This window comes from Heptranchias perlo, chromosome 3 (genome assembly GCF_035084215.1).
Source record: "Heptranchias perlo isolate sHepPer1 chromosome 3, sHepPer1.hap1, whole genome shotgun sequence".
Classification (NCBI taxonomy): domain Eukaryota; kingdom Metazoa; phylum Chordata; class Chondrichthyes; order Hexanchiformes; family Hexanchidae; genus Heptranchias; species Heptranchias perlo.
This window is the reverse complement of record NC_090327.1, coordinates 93,463,682-93,488,643: the sequence shown is the minus strand read 5'-3', so window position 1 is coordinate 93,488,643 and position 24,962 is coordinate 93,463,682. Positions and strand designations below refer to the sequence as shown.

Below are 24,962 nucleotides of genomic sequence, written 5' to 3'. Positions count from 1 at the left end.
GGGATGAGAATGGAACTAGGGAAAATAAACTTGAAAAATTTACTGATAAACAAAGAAATAGAAAAGCATTGACAGAACCATTTCAGCAACATTTAAAACGGTGATCAGTAGAGTCCAGGAAAAATATATCCCACTAAAAAGCAAGAACAAACTAGCCAGTAATGATGCACCATGGATGAATAAAGTATTAAGGGCAAAATTGAAACTAAAGAAAAAGGCATACTCCAAGTACGTAGACTACCAAGGAGAGGATGATAAAAGGGAATACGAAAAGGTTAGGAAAGAAGTTTTAAAAAAAAACAATTGGGAAGGCAAAGAGAAATTAAATTATCAAGGAATATAAAAAGAAATAGTAAAGTATTCTACAGACACATAAATAACAAAAGAAAAATCAGGATATAGGGATAGAGCCACAAAAGGATACACATGATGAGCTCACAGGTAATGACAGTGAAATGGCAGAAATATTAAATAATTACATTGCCTCAGTATTTACCAGGGAGACTAACATGGCGGGCATGACATTAGAAGAAGAGATCATTAAAGATATAAGACATTTAAGATAGAAAGGGGGAGATAGTTGATAAACTAATCAAACTTAAGAGAGGATAAAACCTTTGGTCTGGATGGATTGCATCTGTGCATATTGAAAGAAGTTAGGGAAGGGATAGTAGAGGAATTACTACATATATGTAAAAATTCATTAGAAAAGGGAATAGTGCCAGAGGACTGGCAGGCAGCTAATGTGATTCTGTATTTAAAAAGGGAGATAGAACCAGTTCAGGGAACTATGGACCAATTAGCTTAACGTCGGTGGTAGGAAAGATAATGGAACCCTTACTCAAAGATGTAATAGAAAAACATCTAGCAACCGAAAATATAATAAAGAACAGCCAGCACGGATTTCAAAAGGGTAGGTCATGCTTTACCAACCTTATTGAATTCTTGGAAGAAGTAACAGAAAGGGTAGGTAAGGCTAATGCAGTAGATGTAATATATTTGGATTTTCAAAAGGCCTCCAATAAGGTACTGCATAGCAAACTCATAACTAAGGTTAGAGCATGTGGAGTCGGCGGACAAGTAGCAGAATGGATAGCAAGCTGGCTACAAAACAGAAAACAGAGTAGGGGTTAAAGGAAGTTACTCAGACTGGCAACAGGTGGGAAGTGGTGTTCCACAAGGATCGTGCTGGGACCATTGTTGTTCACCATTCACATAAACGATTTGGAATCGGAAGTACAATTTCAAAATTTGCGGACGACACAAATTGAGGGGTATAGTTAATACCGAGGAGGACTGCAACAAAATACAGGAAGATATTAATAAACTTGCAGAGTGGACATGTAATTGGCAAATGAATTTCAATGTAGATATTACATTTTGGTAGGAAGAATAAGGGGCCACATACTGCTTGGATATTCTAAATGGGGTAGAGGAGCAGAGGGATCTGGAGGTACAGATACACATCACAGTGGCGCAGGTCGATGAGGCCATTTAAAAAAAAAAAGCCAACCAAGAACTGGGGTTCATTTCTAGAGGGATAGAATTGAAAAGCAGAGAAGTTAAGTTAAACTTGTATAGAACCTTGGTTAGACCACACCTAGAGTACTGTGAACAGTTCTGGTCTCCATATTTTAAAAAGGACATAAAGGCACAAAAGGTGCAAAAAAGATTTACTGGGATGATACCAGTGCTATCAGGGAAGATTGAGCAGACTGGGAATCTTTTCTCTAGAAAAGAGAAGACTGAGGGGTGACCTGATAGAAGTCTTTAAGATTATGGAAGGGTTTGATAGGGTAGATGTAGAGAAGATATTTCCACTTGCGGAGGAGACCACGACTAGAGGCCATAAATATAAAATAGTCACTAACAAATCCAATAGGGTATTCAGGAGAAACTTCTTTACCCAGAGAATGGTTAGAATGTGGAACTCGCTACCACAAGGAGCAGTTGAGGCGACTAGCATAGATACATTTAAGGGGAAGCTAGATAAACACACGAGGGAGAAAGGAATAAAAGGATATGCCGATAGGGTTAGATGAAGTAGGGTGGGAGGAAGCTCGTGGAGCATAAACACCGGTGCAGACCTATTGGGCTGAATGGCCTGTTTCTGTGCTGTGCATTTTATGTAATTCTATGTAAGGTCTAAATGAAAAATGCCTACATAGACAATATTGGATGTTAACGTCAGCAAATACTATAATACATATTTGAGAAATTTATTGTACATTTTATTTATTTGTTCATGGGATGTGGGGGTCACTGACAAGGCCAGCATTTATTCCCCATCCCTAATTGCCCTTGAGAAGGTGGTGGTGAGCCACCTTCTTGAACCGCTGCAGTCCATGTGGTGAAGGTTCTCCCACAGTGCTGTTAGGTAGGGAGTTCCAGGATTTTGACCCAGCGACAATGAAGGAATGGCGATATATTTCCAAGTGGTGTGTGACTTGGAGGGGAACGTGCAGATGGTGTTGTTCCCATGTGGCTGCTGCCCTTGTCCTTCTAGTAGGTAAAGGTCGCGGGCTTGGGAGGTGCTGTTGAGGAAGCCTTGGCGAATTGTTGTAGTGCATCCTGTGGATGGTACACACTGCAGCCAGAGTGCGCCGGTGGTGAAGGGAGTGAATGTTTAGGGTGGTGGATGGGGTACCAATCAAGCGGGCTGCTTTGTCCTGGATGGTGTCAAGCTTCTTGAGTGTTGTTGGAGTTGCACTCATCCAGTCAAGTATTCTATCACACTCCTGAATTGTGCCTTGTAGATAGTGGAAAGGCTTTGGGGAGTCGGGAGGTGAGTCCTGGCTATATCTGCTGTATAATTTTAAGACCTATTAATGTGTAAAGACCACAGAGGTTCATGTTCTGATGGTTTCAGATTCTCTCATAATTTAGTCCACCAAAACAAATCAAATAGAGTGGGTGGAGGTTCTTCTCTTCAGTTTTTTACCTCCTCACTTTTTGCTTTTGGTTGTTTTAATTCTAAGCCAATGAAAACAATTACAAATTACATTTCTATGCCATCCCTTTCGTGTCTGGATTTTATGCATCTGGGGAAATATTCCTCTTGAATTGTAGATTTTCAGAATCACCTAATTCTAGGATAGTTTTCCCCTTAGCAACAATGGGAACAGTGAAAAACAGTGAGTAAATTTCTAATTTGCGTGTCGAAACTAAAATGTCAATTTTCTGATGGAATTGATAATTATGAAAATAGTTGCATTTGCATAACACTGATTTAGAAGTAGTGCACCACCTTTTCCTTCTTTATTACACCATCACACAGAGCATCTATTTACTGGTGTTAATATACTTTGACTAGCCTTTGCATTATCTTTTAGCTTAGTTCACCATCTGCTCCAGAATAAGGATTACACACATGGAACTTCAAACTGAATCAAGCTTAAGCAAACTGCACTGCTCAAGTCCTCACCATTCAATTAAAAAAAAGACAATAAAAGCATTGTTTAGGCTGGGAGTTTTACTTTCTCCAATTTCTCTGTTTAACTCAACCCTAACAGACAACAACCACACAATTCTTCATGAAAGAATCAAAAAGCTAGTTACAGCGTATCTCCTTAATGGCTTGGTGAGTAAAGGCTCTACTTGGCTCAGTACCACACTGGATAGGGCCGTTACTCACTAAGCCATTCTGGAGATAAGCTCACCAACGTACAAAAAGAGAAAAGATAAGCAAACACTCGGGTGCAGACCCCCCTGCCAGAACTGTGTTCTAAGGAAGGGTCTACACCTGCAGTACAGTGTGCTTTCCTCCCTACAGATGTCGATGGACAACTCTCCCAACTACAAATTCCCATTACCCCTTGCTTCTGAGAAAATGGGCTCCCACACTTGAAATTCATTGTTTTTGCCAGAAGGGTGCTAGGTGCCTGGGAGAATGTTGAGATAAACCTTGAATTGAGCTTGGTTGGAACAATGTAAAAGACCAAAGACAAATGTGTCAGAGTGCGAATAGGAGGAGGAGCAGTTGAAGTGGCAAGCTACAGGAAGGTTAAGAACACTCTTGTGGGTTACATTGGAAGTATTCATAAAGCGGTCATCCAATATTTTTTAAATGGAAACAGTGGAGGTTCAAAGAGATTTAGGGGTCCATGTACACAGATCACTAAAATGTAGTGGTCAGGTACAAAAAATAATCAAAAAGGCTAATGGAACGTTAGCCTTTATATTTAGAGGGCAAGAATATAAAGTGGAGGAAGTTTTGCTGCCCCTGTACAAAAGCCCAGTTAGACCACATCTGGAACACTGTGTACAGTTCTGGACACCACACCTTAGAAAGGATATATTGGCCGTGGAAGGAGTGCAGCGCAGATTCACCAGAATGTTAACGGGGGTCCAAGGGTTAGATTATGAGGAGAGATTACATAAACTAGGCTTGTATTCCCTGGAATATAGAAGATTAAGGTGTGATTTGATTGAACTTTTTAAGATTTTGAAAGGAATTGATAGGGTAGCTGGAGAAAAACTTTTTCCACTGGCGGGGAGTCTAAGACAAGGGGACATAACCGTAAAATCAAAGCCAGGCCATTCAGGAGAGAAGTTAGGAAACACTTCTTCACGCAAAGGGTGGTAGAAGTGTGGAACTCTTCCCACAAAAAGCAGTAGATGCTACCTCAATTAATTCATTTAAATCTGAGACTGATAGATTTTTGCTAGCTAAAGGATTAAGGATTATGGAGCCAAGATGGTTAAATGGAGTTTGGATACAGATCAGCCATGATCACATTGAATGGCGGAACAGGCTCAAGGGGCTGAACTCCTGTTCCTATCTTTAGAGGAAACCCCATTGTGAACAGCATACTGGAGTAGAGGAAGTACATGTATTGCTGTCTCACATGGAAGGCATGTTTTGGACCCTGGGCAGCGGTATGGAAAGAGGTAAATGAACAAGTGTTGCATCTGGGGAAGTACCAGTGAAGGTCGACTGGTAATGTTCGAGGGAATGATCCCTCTGGAAAGCGGAGAGGGAAAGATGGTCCTGCAATAGTGCCTAACCTATGTCCTGGAGCTCAATATTTCATCTAGTAGACTATGGTCTAACAGTATATCACCCGAAGAGCTTTTCCTGAGCAGCAACATCTGGTTTAATCTGTTTGCCTGCCCACTCTGACATTAGATCTTGTATGAACCTGATGGACAGCATTGCAGCAAACATTGCTAGTCCCACTGCTGCATTCACCAAGAGCCAGCAAACTAAAATCAGAGGTAATTTAAACTGCTGCCGTATCAGCTCAGAATGCAAGGAGCACTCTTGGTTCCAATTTGCTCCACCCTTTTGCTCTCATTGGCTGACTCACATGCCAACTGAGAGGGTGGAAGCTTAATTTTAGTTTGCTGGCATCTCTGGATATTGTAGCAGGATTGGAATCATGCCCAATATTGCTCTGCTTTCACTTCAGTTTTCTCAAAGTCCTTCCTGAGTGGTCCAGACTTCCTTGTTCTGAGTCTTGGGGGGTGGGGATTATCTGAAAGTAACTAAGAAGCTGCTTTTGCCACGTGTGACCTTGTGCAGGTGAAATGGGCTTGGGGTTCTGAAATGGAGGTCACTATGGCTCAGAATTTGCTGGGCCGGGGCATCTCACGGCATGCCCTGTTAGTTAGACTTGTTCCTGCACCCTTCAGCTCAAAAATTTTTTTTGCCCTGTAAGTGCGAGCTGAAAACACACAGCGAGGGCAGTAGACCACCTGGGACCTTGGTCAACAGTGGATCAACAGTGGATCTCCTTAACCAATGAGATTTAAGGATTGAGAAATAAACAGAGGAAGGACTAAGAAGGAGGCAGAATTAGAGTAGTTGATTTCAATGTCAAATCAGGTACAGAAAGAGAAATAGAGAAAGCTTGGATTGAGAGAGAGGAAAGAGACAGAAAGGCAAAGTAAGAAAAAAAAATTGACATTTTAAAAATCTCCAACAGCAGTTCACTACCTGAAGGAATAAGACTCCACACTTTTAATTGTTCACTTTCTGGGCCAAAGAGGTTAATTGACAGTAATTCACAATTCTCATGTCGTTAAAATTGTACTTGCGCTATTACAACAACAACTTGCATTTATATAGTGTTAATGTAGTAAAACATCCCAAGGAGCCAATGGAAGTCAGCAAAAAGGGACTGGAACCAGAGGACTGGCACACAGCTAATGTTATTTCTATATTTAAAAAGGGAGGTAGAATCAGGGACTATAGACCAGTTAACTTAAGGTGGGTGGTAGGAAAGATCATGGAATCTTTACTCAAAGATGTAATAGAAAAACATCTAGAAAACAAAAATATAATAGAGTAGTCTTAGCACGGATTTCAGAAGGGAACGTCATGCTTGACCAACCTTATTGAATTCTTTGAAGAAGTAACAGAAAGAGTAGTCAAGGGTAATGTAGTAGATGTAATATATTTGGATTTTCAAAAGGTAGACTCATGACTAAGGTCAGAGCATGTGGAGCCAGGGGACAGAGAGCAGAATGGAGAGCAAGCTGGCTACAAAACAGAAAACAGAGTGTAGGGGTTAAAGATAGCTGCTCAGACTGGCAAAAGGTAGGAAGTGGTGTTCCACAGGGATCGGTGCTGGGCCCACTGTTGTTCACAATTTACATTAATGATTTGGATTTGGGAATTGGAAGTACAAGTTCAAAATTTGCAGACGACACCAATTTGGGGGATGTAGTTAATACAAAGGAAGAATGCATCAAATTTCATGAAGACATTAATAAATTTGCAGAATGGGTGTGTAATTGGCAAATTAATTTCAATGTAGATAAGTGTGAGGTAGTGCATTTTGATAGGAAGAATAAGGAGGCCATGTACTGCTTGGATAATCTAAATGGGGTAGAGGAGCAAACGGATCTCGGGGTTCAGATACACAAATCGCAAAGTGGCGTCGCAGGTTAATAAGGCCATTAAAAGGCAAATCAAGCACTGGGGTTCATTTCTAGAGGGATAGAATTGAAAATCAGAGAAATTATGCTAAATTTGTATGGAACTTGTATGGAACCTTGGTTAGACCACACTTGTACTGCACACAGTTCTAGTCTCCATATTATAAAAAGGATATAGAGGCATTGGAGAAGGTGCAAAAAAGATTCACAAGGATAATACTAGAACTGAGAGGATATACTTATCAGGAAAGGCTGAACAGGCTGGGGCTGTTTTCTCTAGAAAAGAGAAGGATGAGGGGTGATCTGATTGAGGTCTTTAAGATAATGAAAGGGTTTGATAGGGTAGACATAGAGAAAATGTTTCTACTTGTTGGGGAGTCCAAAACTAGAGGTCATAAATATAAGATGACCACTAATAAATCCAATAGGGAATTCAGGAGAAACATCTTTACCCAAAGCGCGGCAAGAATGTGGAAACACCGGCATAGATCTGTGCTGTCGACTTGATGTGGCTTTTCTATGGGGAGTCGGGGCCTTAACCAGCCTGCAATAATGAGGAAAGGAGCTGGCCCTTCAGCTGAGAGAGGGTGCCCTTAGAGGATGTTACATGGGTGATGTTACTGATGTCATGAGGTCTCAAAGGACAGTTGTTTGCAACTTTCCCATTGGCATTTTAGGCTTAATACTGAACTTTGTAAAAGATGTATGATTGTAGAAAAATTATTTTTCATTTTTAAAAAGAGCCCAGGTGAAAACACCCTTCCTTAACAGTGATCAACTTCTATGCATCCCACCTGTGTTGCCCAGATTTCAGTGTAATTCGTCTAACTCCATTATTCTGTATTAGTTTGTATGCAATGTGTAAGTGCTGATCTTTGTGGTCAAGTGGGGCAAAATAAAAAAAAATTCTGCATGACTTGCATGCATCTGAACCTTTCAAAAACTGCATGTATGCCATGCCTAACAAAACCACAGCTGCTGCTCAGAGGACTGTGGATCTCTTAAAATCAGCTTGCTCAGTCAGGCACATAAATGTAGAAAAATAAAGGGCAACATTTTATTTTCATAGGTTGCTGCTAATATATGATCAATTGGCTTCTATTTAACGGAAAATACCCCCGCCCCCAAACCAACCAACCAGAAAAATGTCGTTCAAAGTACAGGGCATAATTAAAAATAATAGGTAGGCTAAATTGTCTTGCAAAAGTGTAATGTAGTGAAGGGTTTCAGAAGGCATAAGCGACTAGATGTATTCTCAAAATCATCAGGACTTGAATGTTTACAGTTTTGTAAAGTGCAATTCAGGTCAGTTATTGTATATGCAGACTTGCGTTTTGCTTTTCATATCCATAATTTCCATTGCTGTTGAAATGTGTTGAAGATTGAAGAGACAGTTTGCGCAGTATTGGTCTGAAAACATACTTAACATGTTGGAAAGTGGAGGTGCTTCAAGCGATACCCTTCGAGTGTATCTGCTCTGCTGTTTTACTGAGTGAGTGGACAGCAGATTTGCCTCAATGGGAAAACCCTAAATAAATTTGATTATTTTCAAAGCTGATATTAAGTAGCTGCCTAATTATTGCTTGCTGTCCATAACTGTTGCTCCTGGACTTTCCTTTTCCTATTAAGTAAAATGTTAAAATCTGGTCTCATTGCCATTCGTCAATCTTTAAAAGTAATGTTAATTTTCTGGTGAGTTGCATCATGAAGACCAATTGCAGCAATATAGTGAGTTGATACTGCCCTGAAATTGATGGAAACATATAGGAAGTTAATTATATGTTATTGGAAAAGTACTTATTCAGTATATATTACCAGCTATTGCTTTCCCATTCTTGGAAGAGTGATCATGTTTACTTATAGGCTTGAGTGGTTGATTTGATTGTACCTGGCATACTTCATGCAGCAACCACATTTTCATTAACTATAACCATGACTATAATTGTTAATGGGGAAAGAATAATTAAAACAAATCTTCATAACGAAAACAGCAATGATGTTTTCATTAATTATAAAGATAATGAAAATTAATTTTAAAAATAATTTTGATTAATTACAACTGAAATTAGTGACTGCATAACTAAAACCAAACAACTAAAATTACATGTAGAAACTAGCAACTTAACTTAAAATTTATTTTAAATTATCTTAAATCTGTTTCCTCTGGCTACTGACCCTTCTGCCACTGGAAACAGTTCCTCCTTATTTACTCTGTCAAAACTGTCCCTGGTGCCATTCTAGTAAGTGCCAATTGTTCGCAGGCCCCTTCTCCCCAGAGCAGGATGTTAATGTTCCTTCAACTTTGTTTTTATACAGCACTTAAAATATTGTATTTTAACTTGCTGGGGGTCATTGTCTGCCAGTTGATTTTTAAAATTATGACTTAATTTAAAAATGGAGAGTTTGGAAAACTGGGTGCCGCAGTAGGTTAGGCACTGGTCTTTCACCTCTGGGACATAGTATCATAGTAGGTACATGACAGGAGGAGGCCATTTAGCACATTGTGCCCGTGCCGGCTCTTTGAAAGAGCTATCTAATTAGTCTCTTGTCACCTCTGGCTCTTTAAATCACCTTAAATCTGTTTCCTCTGGCTACTGACCCTTCTGCCACTGGAAACAGTTCCTCCTTATTTACTCTGTCAAAACTGTTCATGATTTTGAGCACCTCTATCAAATCTCCCCTTAGCCTTCTCTGCTCTAAGGAGAACAACTCCAGTCTCTCCACATAACTGAAGTCCCTCGTTCCTGGTGCCATTCTAGTAAATCTCTTCTGCAGCCTCTCTAAGGCCTTGACATCCTTCTTAAAGTGTGGTGCCCAGAATTGAACTCAGTACTCCAGCTGAGGCCTAACCAGTGTTTTGTAAAAGGTTTAGCATAACGTCCTTGCTTTTGTACTCTATGCCTTTAATAATAAAGCCCAGGATCCCACATGCTTTTTTAACAGCCTTCTCAACTTGTCCTGCCACCTTCAAAGATTTGTAGATGAGCACCCCCAGGTCTCTTTGTTCCTGCACCCTCTTTAAAAATGTACCATTTAGTTTATATTGCCTCTGCTCATTCTTCCTACCAAAATGCATCACTTCACACTTCCCTGCATTAAATTTTATCTGCCATGTGTCTGCCCATTCCATCAATCTGTTTATGTCCTCCTGAAATCTGTTGTTATCCTCCACATTGTTTACTACATTTCTGAATTTCATGTCATCTGCAAATGGTCCTAAATGGAGGACACCACTGATAAACAACCATTTGCCATTACTCTCTGCTTTCTGTCCCGTTGCCAATTTTGTATCCATGCTGTCACTGTCCCTTTAATCCCATGGGCTTTAATTTTGCTAACAAATCTATAATGTGGTACTTTATCAGTTGTCCTTTGAAAGTCCATATACACATCATCAGCTGCACTATCCTCATTAACCCTCTCCATTACTTCATCAAAGAACTCAATCAAGTTAGTCAAACATGATTTTCCTTTAATAAGTCTGTGCTGACTTCCATTTATTATACCTAAGCCAATTACGTAGGTATGAGGGGCTAGTTGGCAATGTAGGTTGGGAAATTAGATTAAAAGATATGATGGTAGATTAGCAATGGCGAACATTTTAAACAAATAATTCATAATTCTCAATGAATATACATTCCCTCAAGGAATAAAAACTCCACGTGAAAAGTGATCCAACTGTGGCTAACTAGAGAAGTTAAGGATAGTATTAGATTAAAAGAAGAGGCTTAGTGTTCCTAAAAAGAGTAGTAAACCTGAGCATTGGGATGGTTTTAGAAATCAGCAAAGGATGACCAAGAAATTGATAGAGGGAGAAAATTGAATATGAGAGTAAACTAGGAAGAGATATAAAAACAAATTGTAAGAGGGGAAGAGATTAGCGAAAGTAAATGTTGGGTCCCTTGGAGGCAGAGACAGGAGAAATTATAATGGGGAATAAGGAAATGACAGATGTTAAACAAATGTTTTGTATCTGTCTTCACAGTAGAAGACACAAAAAACATACCGGAAATAGTAGGGAACCAAGGGTCTAATAAGAGTGAGGAACTTAAAGCAATTAAGATTAGTAAAGAAAAAGTATTGGTGAAATTAATGGGACCAAAAGCCAACAAATCCCCTGGATCTGATGGCCTACATCCTAGGGTTTTAAAAGAAGTGGCTGCAGAGATAGTGGATGCATTGGTTTTGATCTTCCAGAATTCGTTAGATTCTAGATCGGTCCCAGTGGATTGGAAGGTAGCAAATATAACCCCGCTACTCAAGAAAGGAGGGAGAGAGAAACTAGGGTACTATAGGCTAGTTAGCTTGACATCAGTAGTAGGGAGAATGCTAGAATTTATTATTAAGGATGGAGTAATAGGGCACTTAGAAAATCATAATATGATTAGGCAGAGTCAACAGGGTTTTATGAATGGGTAATTGTGTTTGACAAATCCATTAAGAGTTTTTTTGATTTTGTAATTAGCAGGGTAGATAAGGGGGAACCAATGGATGTAGTATATTTGGATTTTCAAAAGGCGTTCGACAAGGTGCCACAAAAGAGGTTGTTACACAAGATTAGGGCTCATTGGATTGGGGGTAATATATTAGCAGGGATTGAGGATTGGTTAACGGACAGAAAACAGCTGGAATAAATGTCATTTTCAGGTTGGCAGGTTGTAACTATTGGGGTGCCGCAAGGATCAGTGCTGGGGCCTCAGCAGTTTACAATCTATATCAATGACTTAGATGAGGGGGTCGAATGTAATGTATCCAAGTTTGCTGATGATACAAAGCTAGGTGGGAAAGTAAGCTGTGGGGAGGATGCAAAGAGGCTGTAAGGGTTATAGACTTGTTAAGTGAGTGGGCGAGGAGGTGGCAGATGAAGCATCAGCAAAGGCTGAAGCGTTTGCAACCATCTTTGGCCAGAAGTGCCGAGTGGACGATCCTTCCTCCTGAGATCTCCACCATCACAGAAGCCAGTCTTCAGCCAATTCGATTCACTCAACATGATATCAAGAAACGGCTGAGTGCACTGGACACAGCAAGGCTATGGGCCCCGACAACATTCCAGATGTAGTGCTGAAGACTTGTGCACCAGCACCAGCCGCGCCTCTAGCCAAGCTGTTCCAGTACAGCTACAACACTGGCATCTATCTGACAAAGTGGAAAATTGCCCAGGTATGTCCTGTCCACAAAAAGCAGGACCAATCCAATCTGGCCAATTACCGTCCCATCAGTCTACTCTCAATCATCAGCAAAGTGATGGAAGGTGTCATCAACAGTGCTATCAAGCGGCCCTTACTCACCAATAACCTGCTCACCGATGCTCAGTTTGGATTCCGCCAGGACCACTCTGCTTCAGACCTCATCATAGCCTTGGTCCAAACATGGACAAAAGAGCTGAATTTCAGAGGTGAGGTGAGAGTGACTGCCCTTGACATCAAGGCAGTATTGGACTGATTGTGGCATCAGTAAAATTGAAGTCAATGGAAATCGGGGGAAAACTCTCCAGTGGCTGAAGTCATACCTGGCACAGAGGAAGATGGTAGTGGTTGTTGGAGGCCAATCATCTCAGCCCTAGGACATCGCTGCAAGAGTTCCTCAGGGCAGTGTCCTAGGCCCAACCATCTTCAGCTGCTTCATCAATGACTTTCCCTCCATCATAAGGTCAGAAGTGGGGATGTTTGCTGATGATTGCACAGTGTTCAGTTCCATTCGCAACCCCTCAGATAATGAAGCGGCCCGTGCCCGCATGCAGCAAGACCTGGATAATATCCTGAGGGGCTGATAAGTGGCAAGTAACATTCACGCCAGGCAATGACCATCTCCAACTAGAAAGGGTCTAACCACCTCCCCTTGACATTCAATGGTATTACCGTCGCTGAATCTCCCACCATCGACATCCTGGGAGTCACCATTGACCAGAAACTTAACTGGACCAGCCACATAAATACTTTGGCTACAAAAGCAGGTTAGGGGCTGTGTATCCTGCGGCAAGTGACTCATCTCCTGACTCCCCAAAGCCTTTGCACCATCTACAAGGCAGAAGTTAGGAGTGTGATGGAATACTCTCTACTTGCCTGGACGAGTGCAGCTCCAACAACACTCGAAGCTCGACACCATCCAGGACAAAGCAGCCCGCTTGATTGGCACCCCATCCACCACCTTAAACATTCACTCCCTCCACCACCGGCGCACTGTGACTGCGGTGCGTACCATCTACAGGATGCACTGCAGCAACTCGGCAAGGCTTCTTCGACTGCACCTCCCAAACCCGCGATCTCTACCACCTAGAAGGATAAGGGCTGCAAGCGCATGGGAACACCACCACTGCATGTTCCCTTCCAAGTCACACACCATCCTGACTTGGAAATATATCACCGTTCCCTCATCGTCACTGGGTCAAAATCCTGGAACTCCCTACCTAGCAACACAGTTCAAGGAGGCGGCCCATCACTTTTTTAACGGCAATTAGTGATGGGCAATAAATGCTGGCCTTGCTAGCGATGTCCACATCGCATGAGTGAATAAAAGAAAAATAACATGGGGAAATGTGAAATTATCCAATTTGGTAGGAAGACTAGAAAAGCAGAATATTTTTTAAAAGGTAAGAGACTAAGAAATGTTGGTAGTCAGAAGGATTTGGGTGCCCTTGTAGATGAATCTCAAAGTCAACATGTGGATACAGCAAGTGATTAGGAAGGCAAATGGTATGTTGGCCTTTATTGCAAGGGGGTTGGAGTATAAGAGTAAGGAGATCTTGCTGCAATTATATAGGGCTCTGGTGAGATCATACCTGGAGTACTGTGTACAGTTTTTTTCCTCCTTGCCTAAGGAAGGGTATACTGGCCTTAGAGGTGGTGCAACAAAGGATCACTAGATTGATTCCTGGGATGAGAGGGTTGTCCTATGAGGAGGGATTAAGTACAATGGGCCTATATTCTCTGGAGTCTAGAAGAATGAGAGGTGATTTCATTAAAATGTATAAAATTCTTGGGCTTGACAGGGTAGATGCTGAGAGGCTGTTTCGCTTGGCTGGAGAGCATCGAATAGGGTTATAGTATCAAGATAAGGGGTTGGCCATTCAGGACTGAGATAGGGAAACATTTCTTCACTCAGAGAGTTGTGAATCTTTGAAATTCTCTACTCCAGAGGGCTGTGGCAGCTCAGTCAATGAGTTTATTCAGGACTGAGATAGAGAGATTTTTGGATACTGAGGGAATCAAGGGATATGAGGATAGGGCGGGAAAGTGGAGTTACAGTAGGATATCAGTCATGATCTTATTAAATGGCGGAGGAAGCTCGAGGGGCTGTATGGCCTACTCCTGCTCCAATTTCTTATGTTATGTTCTTATTAGCCCATATTTTTCCTTGTGCCAATTAATTTTGTTCCGGATTATTGTCTCAAATTTGCTCCACCATCAACGTTAGGCTGACTGGCCTGTATTTGCCGGGTTTATCCCTCTCCCCTTTTTTGAATGTGGATGTAACATTTGCAATCCTCCAGTCCTCTGGCACCGTCCCCATATCTAAGGGGGATTGGAAGATTGTGGCCAGAGCGTCAGCAATTTCCACCCTGACTTCCCTCAGTCACCTAGGATGCATCCCAACTGGATTGTTCTTTGCTGTTTCAGTGCTGTATTTCCTTGCTATTAGTGTAATTAACTATTGCTGTACATCAATAAAATCAGCCTGGACCTTAATTTTAGGGGTGCTAAATCAGTTCCCATGATGCTTTTCTGTATAGCTATAAAACAGATAGTTGCAGTTATTCATAAGGTGGGCATGCTGCAAACAATGGTAAGCATATGATTTATAATGGGAGAAACATTTTCTGCAATACAGCATATCACAAGCCTATCTGGATCTTTGTGCTATAGGCATCATAAAAACTGATGTCGTTCACAAAAAAAACACTACTGTGTGCATGATTTTTTTAAATATATGTATTAAAATCAAGTACACGTTGATGTAAGATGATTTATAATATATGCTTGTGCGTGTAATATGAAGTGCTAAGTGGGTCTCAACATTCTGTTCCAGAATGCATTGAAAATTTTTGTCAGCCTCTGTCTAAGTCAAGATCCATTTTAAAATGTCAAAATTTAGATGCATGTAGGAAGCACTGTGATAGGCTTTTCCCATGTTAAATATGTCATGTAGTGTTAGATTGAAAGCAGGAGCTGACACAGCAATCTGACAGATGAGAGTCTTCATTGAATTCTGTATCCTGGCTTCTGGATGGCTCTACAGTATTTTAGTCACAACGATAATGCTCACAAGCTATATTTCAATGTGAAATGTTGGAATCAAAGCAGATGAGCAAAATGTTCATCCCACATCTACCTCCAGCCTGCTTATGTTCTTTCCTGATCCTTGAAAATAGCCTCTTCGGAACGCCTCTCTCCTCAGCCAGAGGTCTGTTTTTATCGCGCCATGTTGATTGTACTATTTACTAATCTGTAAAATCCCCCAACCCAATGTTAGAGAAAACAGCACAATGACCAGAATCACCTTCCAGTCTGCTGTATAATATGATTGTTGGGCACATGGCCCTTTCGCTGTGACTGGTCTTTCCCTTCTCACTGGAGCACTAATGTAGTTCTAATCCCCCCCCCGATGCTGAGACTGAACTTTGGCCTTCCGTAACGTTGACAGAGCTCCAGACCCCTCACCCTGCCTGTGAGAATAATAATCTGGCCTGTAGCCCTGAAACTGACCTAACCATCCGCCCAAATAAGATTTAAAAGCTGGGCCTTGAGAACATAAAGGGAAGGAATAGTGGGCTCGTAGATGAGGAGACCACCCCTCCCCCTCACCCAGGCCTTCAGGAGGGATTTAGTAGTAACCCCCGCCCCTACTCGATGTAATTCAGGTTTTCAAACGGGAATGGAACCCCCACTCGTGAGAAGAAAATCCCAGTCTGCAGACGGGAAGGGGAGCTGAGACTTTCATCCCCCCCTCACTGAGCAGAACAGTCAAGCCAACTTACAGAAACAGGAGCCCCCCCCCCACCGCGCCCCCTCCCAAAATGGAAATCTGAAACTCCAGAGGGAAACACGAGTTAACAACACCCTGCTCCCATTCAGAAGGAAAATCAGCCAAGCAGAAGGGAAGAGGAGATTAGTTCTATCTAGCTCTCCTGAGAGAGTTTGGTGTTTCCACCCCCCTCCCACCAACTGCTGAGATAGTTTCCCTGCCTTTGTTCCCCCAACCCAAACCCCTGTCCACTCTCCTTTTCCCCCCATCATTTCCTGCCCTTCCCTCTTGATCTGGTGCAGTTATTCACATATATTTGTATATTGGATTCAACATGCTTGAATAATGAGTTTTCACTTGGCATGTCACCAAACATATTGTTTGTATTGTAGGTTGTGCTAAAGATCATCAAACATTTCCAGGAGGAGGGTCAGGGCAATGAAGTGGTCCAAGGAGTTCTTCTGGGACTTGTGGTGGATGATCGTCTTGAAATTACCAACTGTTTCCCTTTCCCTCAACATACAGAAGAGGATGCTGACTTTGATGAAGGTATGTTGTGGATGGTGCTGCCTTTGAAAATTTAAATTTTATTTTAACTGGTACATTATTGTACAGCTCTGTGAATATCTTGGTTCATATCCTACAGTTAGTGTTCGAATGCCAGCTTAAATTTAAGTGTGTTTTATTGCACAGTATAGACTTCCAGTCAATTCAGGGGAAAAAGTTTTCTGAATTGTAACATACTGTACTTTTATTATCACTGAACTTTGTGCTTGCACCACTTGATGGCACTGTTTAAACAGTCATCATGTTCATTGGTGTAACGGCTGCTAGTGGCTAAATGCTGATTGGAAACTAAAAGCTCATTAATTTTCAGAATTGAAAATTGGGCTTTGAATAATTTCTAGTTACTCAAACCTTTTCTCTCACACTGTGAATTCACTGGTGAGGTAATTCATTCTCTCTATCCAGTTCTGCCCCCACCAACGCACGAGTGTGTACACACGTCCACAAATACACACATGCACATACATATACCAAAAAATGATGGGAACCGTGAATCCTGCTTGCAATACAAATGAAGGTGATCTGAGCATTGAACTTATTTCATGCATCCATTCCAACAGCGTGATTAATTCACTTTCTACATCCAAAAATACCATTGCAGCTTGGAACCACAAATTTCAGTTGAAATCACTTTGTGCCAATGTCCTCTTTGGCAGTGAATTTGTTAATTGAGTCAGCTCCGTACTCACAGTAGTTACTGTCTAATCAGTGCTACAATATACTTTATTGACTCTTTGCTAAAAACTGAAACGGTTTTAATGAAGTAATCAAGAATTTGTTGTATCACCACTTTGTCAATGTGTTTAGTTTTGAATTGGCACTTAAAACAGCTAATTCATGGACCCATAGCGCTCAATTACTTGACACCCATTTATCTGAAATCAAAGTCAACTAAGATGATGAATTTGAGAGTATCTGTTTCATTATCTTGCTATGCTTGTTTTGTTTTAACAGGATTTAATGTTAATGAGAATACGTAGCAAAGTTTACAGGGCACAGTTAAGTGGTTTGTGTCTAGTTTTTTCTTGTTGCACAGTAACACAAAGCAATAGAGCAGCTAAGTCCCACGCCACAGAGTCATAGAACGTAGGTTTTCATCTGTGGTCGAATGCACATTGATCTGCTGATTTCATTTGTACAGTCAGAAGCTTTTTACAGGGAAGAGAAAATGAACGGTGAACCTTTTGAGGTGACTCTGGTGTTCCTTCTTAACGCCCTGCTGCAGAGATACACAGAGGCTTGGGAGTTGATTGCCTATCCCTTTGGGTGGGGATGCTGTGGTGGAGAAAAAGAAGAGGGGTGATAATGAAGAAAGAAGAAGAGTTCCACCTTCAAGATAAAATCCCATTATAGTATTTTAATAAGCTGCAAGAAAGAAAGATCTGCATTTATATTCATTTATCTCAGGACATTCCAGAGTGCCAATTTGCACACAGCAGGGTCTCAAAAACAACAGTGGGATAAATAATCAGTTAATCTTTTTTGGTGGTGTTGGTTGAGCGATAAACGTTGGCCAGGACACTGGAGGAACTCTTCTTCAAATACTTTTACGTCCACCTGAACAAGCAGACTTGGTTTAACATCTCATCCAAAAGATGGCACTCTGACAATGCAGCAATCTGTTAGTATTGCAATGAAATTTCAGCCTAGATTATTTGCTCGAATCTGGAGTGGAGCTTGAAGCCACAGCTTTTTGATTCTGAGGCGAGAGTGCTACGACTGAGCCAAGCTGGTACTTATTTGCAAAAAAAATGTGTGGAGCTGGAGCAGCTAGCTAGCAGCAGGATACTTTGCGCGCAATTTGAGCTTAAAAAAATTGGTAATGTATGCAGTTTTCAGAGAGCGCAATAGAGCTATAAGTGGTTTTAATATTTCATTTGGGAATAGTTTAATGGAAATATTTACTGATCAGGAATTTTTCTAAGTGGAATTAATTTTGTAATTCTGCACAATGAATTGAACCATCAAATGTTGGCTCAAAATGATTTCATTGTGAATTATAATTTAAAAAAAATTTTTTTTTATTCGTTCACGGGATGTGGGCGTCGCTGGCAAGGCCGGCATTTATTGCCCATCCCTAATTGCCCTTGAGAAGGTGGTGGTGAGCCGCCTTCTTGAACCGCTGCAGTCCGTGTGGTGACTGTTCTCCCACAGTGCTGTTAGGTAGGGAGTTCCAGGATTTTGACCCAGCGACAATGAAGGAACGGCGATATATTTCCAAGTCGGGATGGTGTGTGACTTGGAGGGGAACGTGCAGGTGGTGTTGTTCCTATGCGCCTGCTGCCCTTGTCCTTCTAGGTGGTAGAGGTCGCGGGTTTGGGAGGTGCTGTCGAAGAAGCCTTGGCGAGTTGCTGCAGTGCATCATGTGGATGGTGCACACTGCAGCCACAGTGCGCCGGTGGTGAAGGGAGTGAATGTTTAAGGTGGTGGATGGGGTGCCAATCAAGCGGGCTGCTTTATCTTGGATGGTGTCGAGCTTCTTGAGTGTTGTTGGAGCTGCACTCATCCAGGCAAGTGGAGAGTATTCCATCACACTCCTGACTTGTGCCTTGTAGATGGTGGAAATACTTTGGGGAGTCAGGAGGTGAGTCACTCGCCGCAGAACACCCAGCCTCTGACCTGCTCTCGTAGCCACAGTATTTATATGGCTGGTCCAGTTAAGTTTCTGGTCAATGGTGACCCCCAGGATGTTGATGGTGGGGGATTCGGCGATGGTAATGCCGTTGAATGTCAAGCGGAGGTGGTTAGACTCTCTCTTGTTGGAGATGGTCATTTCCTGGCACTTATCTGTCGCGAATGTTACTTGCCACTTATCAGCCCAAGCCTGGATGTTGTCCAGGTCTTGCTGCATGCGGGCTCGGACTGCTTCATTATCTGAGGGGTTGCGAATGGAACTGAACACTGTGCAGTCATCAGCGAACATCCCCATTTCTGACCTTATGATGGAGGGAAGGTCATTGATGAAGCAGCTGAAGATGGTTGGGCCTAGGACACTGCCCTGAGGAACTCCTGCAGCAATGCCCTGGGGCTGAGATGCTTGGCCTCCAACAACCACTGCCATCTTCCTTTGTGCTAGGTATGACTCCAGCCAATGGAGAGTTTTCCCCCTGATTCCCATTGACTTCAATTTTACTAGGGCTCCTTGGTGCCACACTCGGTCAAATGCTGCCTTGATGTCAAGGGCAGTCACTCTCACCTCACCTCTGGAATTCAGCTCTTTTGTCCATGTTTGGACCAAGGCTGTAATGAGGTCTGGAGCCAAGTGGTCCTGGCGGAACCCAAACTGAGCATCGGTGAGCAGGTTATTGGTGAGTAAGTGCCGCTTGATAGCACTGTCGACGACACCTTCCATCACTTTGCTGATGATTGAGAGTAGACTGATGGGGCGGTAATTGGCCGGATTGGATTTGTCCTGCTTTTTGTGGACAGGACATACCTGGGCAATTTTCCACATTGTCGGTTGGATGCCAGTGTTGTAGCTGTGCTGGAACAGCTTGGCTAGAGGCGCAGCTAGTTCTGGAGCACAAGTCTTCAGCACTACAGCTGGGATGTTGTCGGGGCCCATAGCCTTTGCTGTATCCAGTGCACTCGGCCGTTTCTTGATATCACGTGGAGTGAATCGAATTGGCTGAAGACTGGCTTCCGTGATGGTGGGGATATCCACTCGGCACTTCTGGCTGAAGATGGTTGCAAATGCTTCAGCCTTGTCTTTTGCACTCACGTGCTGGACTCCGCCATCATTGAGAATGGGGATGTTTGCAGAGCCTCCTCCTCCCGTTAGTTGTTTAATTGTCCACCACCATTCACGACTGGATGTGGCAGGACTGCAGAGCTTTGATCTGATCCGTTGGTTGTGGAATCGCTTAGCTCTGTCTATAGCATGTTGCTTCAGCTGTTTAGCATGCATGTAGTCCTGAGTTGTAGCTTCACCAGGTTGGCACCTCATTTTTAGGTACGCCTGGTGCTGCTCCTGGCATGCTCTTCTACACTCCTCATTGAACCAGGGTTGATCCCCTGGCTTGTTGGTAATGGTAGAGTGAGGAATATGCCGGGCCATGAGGTTACAGATTGTGCTGGAATACAATTCTGCTGCTGCTGGCCCACAGCACCTCATGGATGCCCAGTTTTGAGCTGCTAGATCTGTTCTGAATCTATCCCATTTAGCACGGTGATAGTGCCACACAACACGTTGGATGGTGTCCTCAGTGCGAAGACGGGATTTCATCTCCACGAGGACTGTGCGGTGGTCACTCCTACCAATACTGTCATGGACAGATGCATTTGCGACAGGTAGATTGGTGAGGACGAGGTCAAGTAAGTTTTTCCCTCGTGTTGGTTCGCTCACCACCTGCCGCAGGCCCAGTCTAGCAGCTATGTCCTTCAGGACTCGGCCAGCTCGGTCAGTAGTGGTGCTACCGAGCCACTCTTGGTGATGGACATTGAAGTCCCCCACCCAGAGTACATTTTGTGCCCTTGCTACCCTCAGTGCTTCCTCCAAGTGGTGTTCAACATGGAGGAGGACTGATTCATCAGCTGAGGGAGGACGGTAGGTGGTAATCAGCAGGAGGTTTCCTTGCCCATGTTTGACCTGATGCCATGAGATTTCATGGGGTCCCTCCTGACTGTATATCACTGTACCGCCACCTCTGGTGGGTCTGTCGTAGCGAGATTTCAGAGGGCAGTTAAGAATCAACCACATTGCTGTGGGTCTGGAGTCACATATAGGCCAGACCGGGTAAGGGCGGCAGGCTTCCTTCCCTAAAGGACATTAGTGAACCAGATGGGTTTTTACGACAATCCGGTAGTTTCATGGCCATCATTACTGATGATAGTATTTTAATTCCAGATTTTTATTTAATTAATTGAATTTAATTAATTAATTGAATTTAAATTCGCCAGCTGCCGTGGTGGGATTTGAACTCATGACTCTGGATTTTAGTCCAGGCCTCTGGATTACTAGCCCAGTAACATAACCACTATGCTACCGTACCCGTCTAATGTTTTCACTTAGATAATGTACAGTAGTTCTTAGTTTAAAGGGCCACAGAACTTAGATTGTGTGTGAGCTGAAAAATCATTTTATGCAGAGCTTGCATATGCTTTTAAATAAAATCTTGTCAGCAAGGTAAGCGTAATCTCAAAGTTGCTTTTTATAATCCAATATTTTGCCATTTAACGTATGGAATTGTAACTGATGTGTTTTGTGGAAGCTTCAAAGCTGTGGAACCCCATGTTTTTCCTTCCTCTTACTAGCTTCAGTCTTTTAAAATACAATCACAACTTCTAATTCACCTCATCTTCTCCACTTTGATCAACTTTCACTATGTTCAGCACTATGGGCTGTCATCTTATTTTCTCAATTTAAAAAAAATCTTTTATTTCCTCATCTCATTAAGCAACGTGGTAATTGGACATTCAAAGCAGTCTAGCCTGATGCACTCTAGTACGTGGGCTATGCGCTTTAAATGTGGTTCGCTTTTGAGAGTTGTGAAACTGCTAAGTGCAGCTGTGAGAAAAGTAAATTTAGGAATTTAAACATAGGAAGTTCCACATTACATGAAAAAAGAGCATAGGTAGGGGCGGGAGAAAAATAAATGTGGAATGGAGGCCATTTCTTCTAGAGGAATTTCAGCTGGAGTGTATCACACCTCAGTGTCGGTAAAATAGGCCTCCGAATTATTAGTAACAACTTGCAATTATAAAGCGCCTTTAACGTAGAGAAGCATCCCAAGGTGCTGCACAGAAATACAAGCAAAAGTTGGACACCAAGCCAAAGAAAATGTAAGGGGTAATCAAAAGCTTGGGAGGGCCTTTAAAGGAGGATAGAGATGTCAAGAGGCAGAGGGCTTTGGGGGAATTTATGGACCATGAACAAGGACAGGGGTGATGGGTGAATGGGTCTTGGTGCTGGATTGGATAAGGGCAGCAGAGCTTTGCATGAGGTGAAGTTTATGGAGAGCGGTGGATGGGAGGCAGACCAGAAGGGCATTGGATTAGTTGGATTTGGAGGTGATAAAGGTGTAGGTCAGGATTTCAGTGACAGATGGGCTGGGTGGAGGTGGTTGCAGGCTTGGGGTTGAAAAGGATGCTGAGGTTCCAGTCTGGTTCAGCGCGAGAACGTGACCAAGTAGGGAGATGGGGTCAGTAGCGAGGCTACAGAGTTAGCGGTGTCACCCGAAGACAATTGTTTCGATCTGCCCATTATTTAGCTGAAGGAAATTGTGGCTCATCCTAGACTGGTTGTCTGCTGAGGAACCTGTTGGCATGGAGATAGCGGAGTGGTTGTGAGATGTGGTGGAAAGGTAGAGCTTGGTGTCATCAGCGTATATGTGGAAGCTGACTCCACGTCTGTGGTTGTGTTGTGAAGAACCTATCAATGAGGAAGAATCCAAGGATACATCCTGAGGCAATGGTGTAAGAGCAGGACGGGAAGCCATAGCTGGGGATATTCTGGCTACAATTAGATACATAAGAGTAAAACCAAGTGAGGGCATTTGCACCAAGCTGGACAGCTGGGGAGAGGTTCTGGCGGATGATGGTGTGGTCGATCCTGTCAAAGGCTGCAGAGAGGACGAGGCAGGATAATGCATCACGATCACAGCCGCAGAGAGTGTCATCCATGACTTTTGGTTAAGATTGTTTTGGTGCTGTGGAAAGGACGAAAGCCTGATTGTAGCAGTTTAAACAGGAAATTGCAGGAGAGATGACCCTGGATCCGATAGGCAACAACACATTCAAGGACTTTGGAAAGGAAAGGGTTGTTGGGGTTCAAGTGGTAGTTTGCAAGGGCATGGGGGTCAAAGATCTTTGAGAAGATGGGTCATGATGGTGGTTTTGAAGGGTTGGAGTGGGGAGTAGTGCCTGAGGAGAGGAAACCATTCAGCCAGCAAAAAGGGTCTGGAATGGAAATTGGGTGGTCAGTAGTTTAGTTTGATTGGGGCCGAGGGAGCATCAGGAGTGTCTTATGGACAAGATGAACTCTGAAAGAGCATGGGGGAGATGGGAGAGAATAGAGGGAGAGATAAGGGTTCAGGGCTCGGATGGGGGGGTGGGTATGTTGGAGGTTTGGCTTGGTGAGCAAGCAGAATGGGGGATGTGGCAGAGGCAGCTGGACACATGATATCAATGTTAGTGACAGAATTCCATGAGGTCCTTGCAGTTGTTGTTGGCAGTGAGGATGAAAGGGGAAGGGAGATTTAATGAGGCAGTTGGTAGTAGAGAAAAGAAGCCGTTGTATTTACTTTCCAGGATGATCCTGGAGTAGTGGATGGTTTTGACAGAGAAGAAAGAGGCCCAATAGTGCTTAATGTGGTCCAGTCAGATTATTGATGGATGGCTAGCAAGTTGTACACAGGATATGTTCCTGTGCTCATCTGAAAACACGTCAGGTTCCACATGTACGCTGACGACACCCAGCTGTATCTCACCACCACCTCTCTCGATCTCTCCACTGTCTCTCATTTGTCACATTGCTTGTCCAACATCCAGTATGAACAAAGATTTCCTCCAATGAAATATTGGGAAGACTGAAGCCATTGTCTTTGGTCTCCGCCACAAACTCTGTTCCTTAGTCACTGACTCCATCCCTCTTCCTGGCCACTGAGGCTGAACCAGATCATTCACAACCTTGGCATCCTATTTGACCCTGAGATGAGCTTCTGACCACATATCCACTCCATCACCAAGACCACCTACTTCCACCTCTGTAACATCGCTGGCCTCCAACTCTGCCACAGCTTACCTGCTGCTGAAACCCTCATCCATGCCTTTGTTACCTCTGGACTCGACTATTCCAATGCTCCCTGGCCGGTCTCCCATCTTCCACCCTCCGTAAACTTGAGCTCATCCAAAACTGCTGCCCATATCCTAAGTTGCACCAAGTCCTGTTCACCCATCACCCCTGTGCTCGCTGACCTACATTGGCTCCCGGCCTGGGAACGCCTCGATTTTAAAATTCTCATCCTTGTTTTCAAATTCCTCCATGGCCTCACCCCTCCCTATTTCTGTAACCTCCTACAATCCTCCGAGATCTCTGCACTCCTCCAATTCTTGACTCTTGTGCATCCCTGATTTTAATCGCTCCACCGTTGGCGGCCGTGCCTTCAGCTGCCTAGGTCTTAAGCTCTGGAATTCCCTCTCTAAACCCCTCTGCCTCTCTACCTCACTCTCCTCCTTTACGATGCTCCTTAAAACCTACCTCTTTGACCAAGCTTTTGGCCACCTGTCCTAATATCTCCTTATGTGGTTTGATGTCAAATTTTGTTTGAAAATTGCTCCTGTGAAGCGCTTTGGGATGTTTCACTACGTTAAAGGTGCTACGTTAAAGTTGTTATTGTTCCATATATTTCCAGGATATATATGCTTTTTTAAGTTTGATTTCAAAGGAAAGTTGTTACTGAGAACAGGCTGAAATGTGTATAGCTCCAATGTAACACTCAGTTATATAGGATAATAAAAGCAGATGTGTTTTTTCTCACCTTTTCATCCTCTTGAGTTGTCTGCAGTTAGAAAAATGGAATTTTCTGTTTCTAAAATGTTTTAAGTAAAATATT

The 24,962-nt window shown here is 42.9% G+C and overlaps 1 protein-coding gene across 1 annotated transcript in view; it reads left to right on the top strand.

Moving 5' to 3' along the window:
• The window catches only part of LOC137317410 (eukaryotic translation initiation factor 3 subunit H), a 160,282-nt gene that overhangs the window by 20,152 nt on the left and 115,168 nt on the right, over positions 1-24,962 (top strand). The window contains exon 2 of the mRNA XM_067980763.1: positions 16,236-16,392. Within this exon, the coding sequence (XP_067836864.1) occupies positions 16,236-16,392 (157 nt within the window). The remainder of the gene's footprint in view (positions 1-16,235; positions 16,393-24,962) is intronic.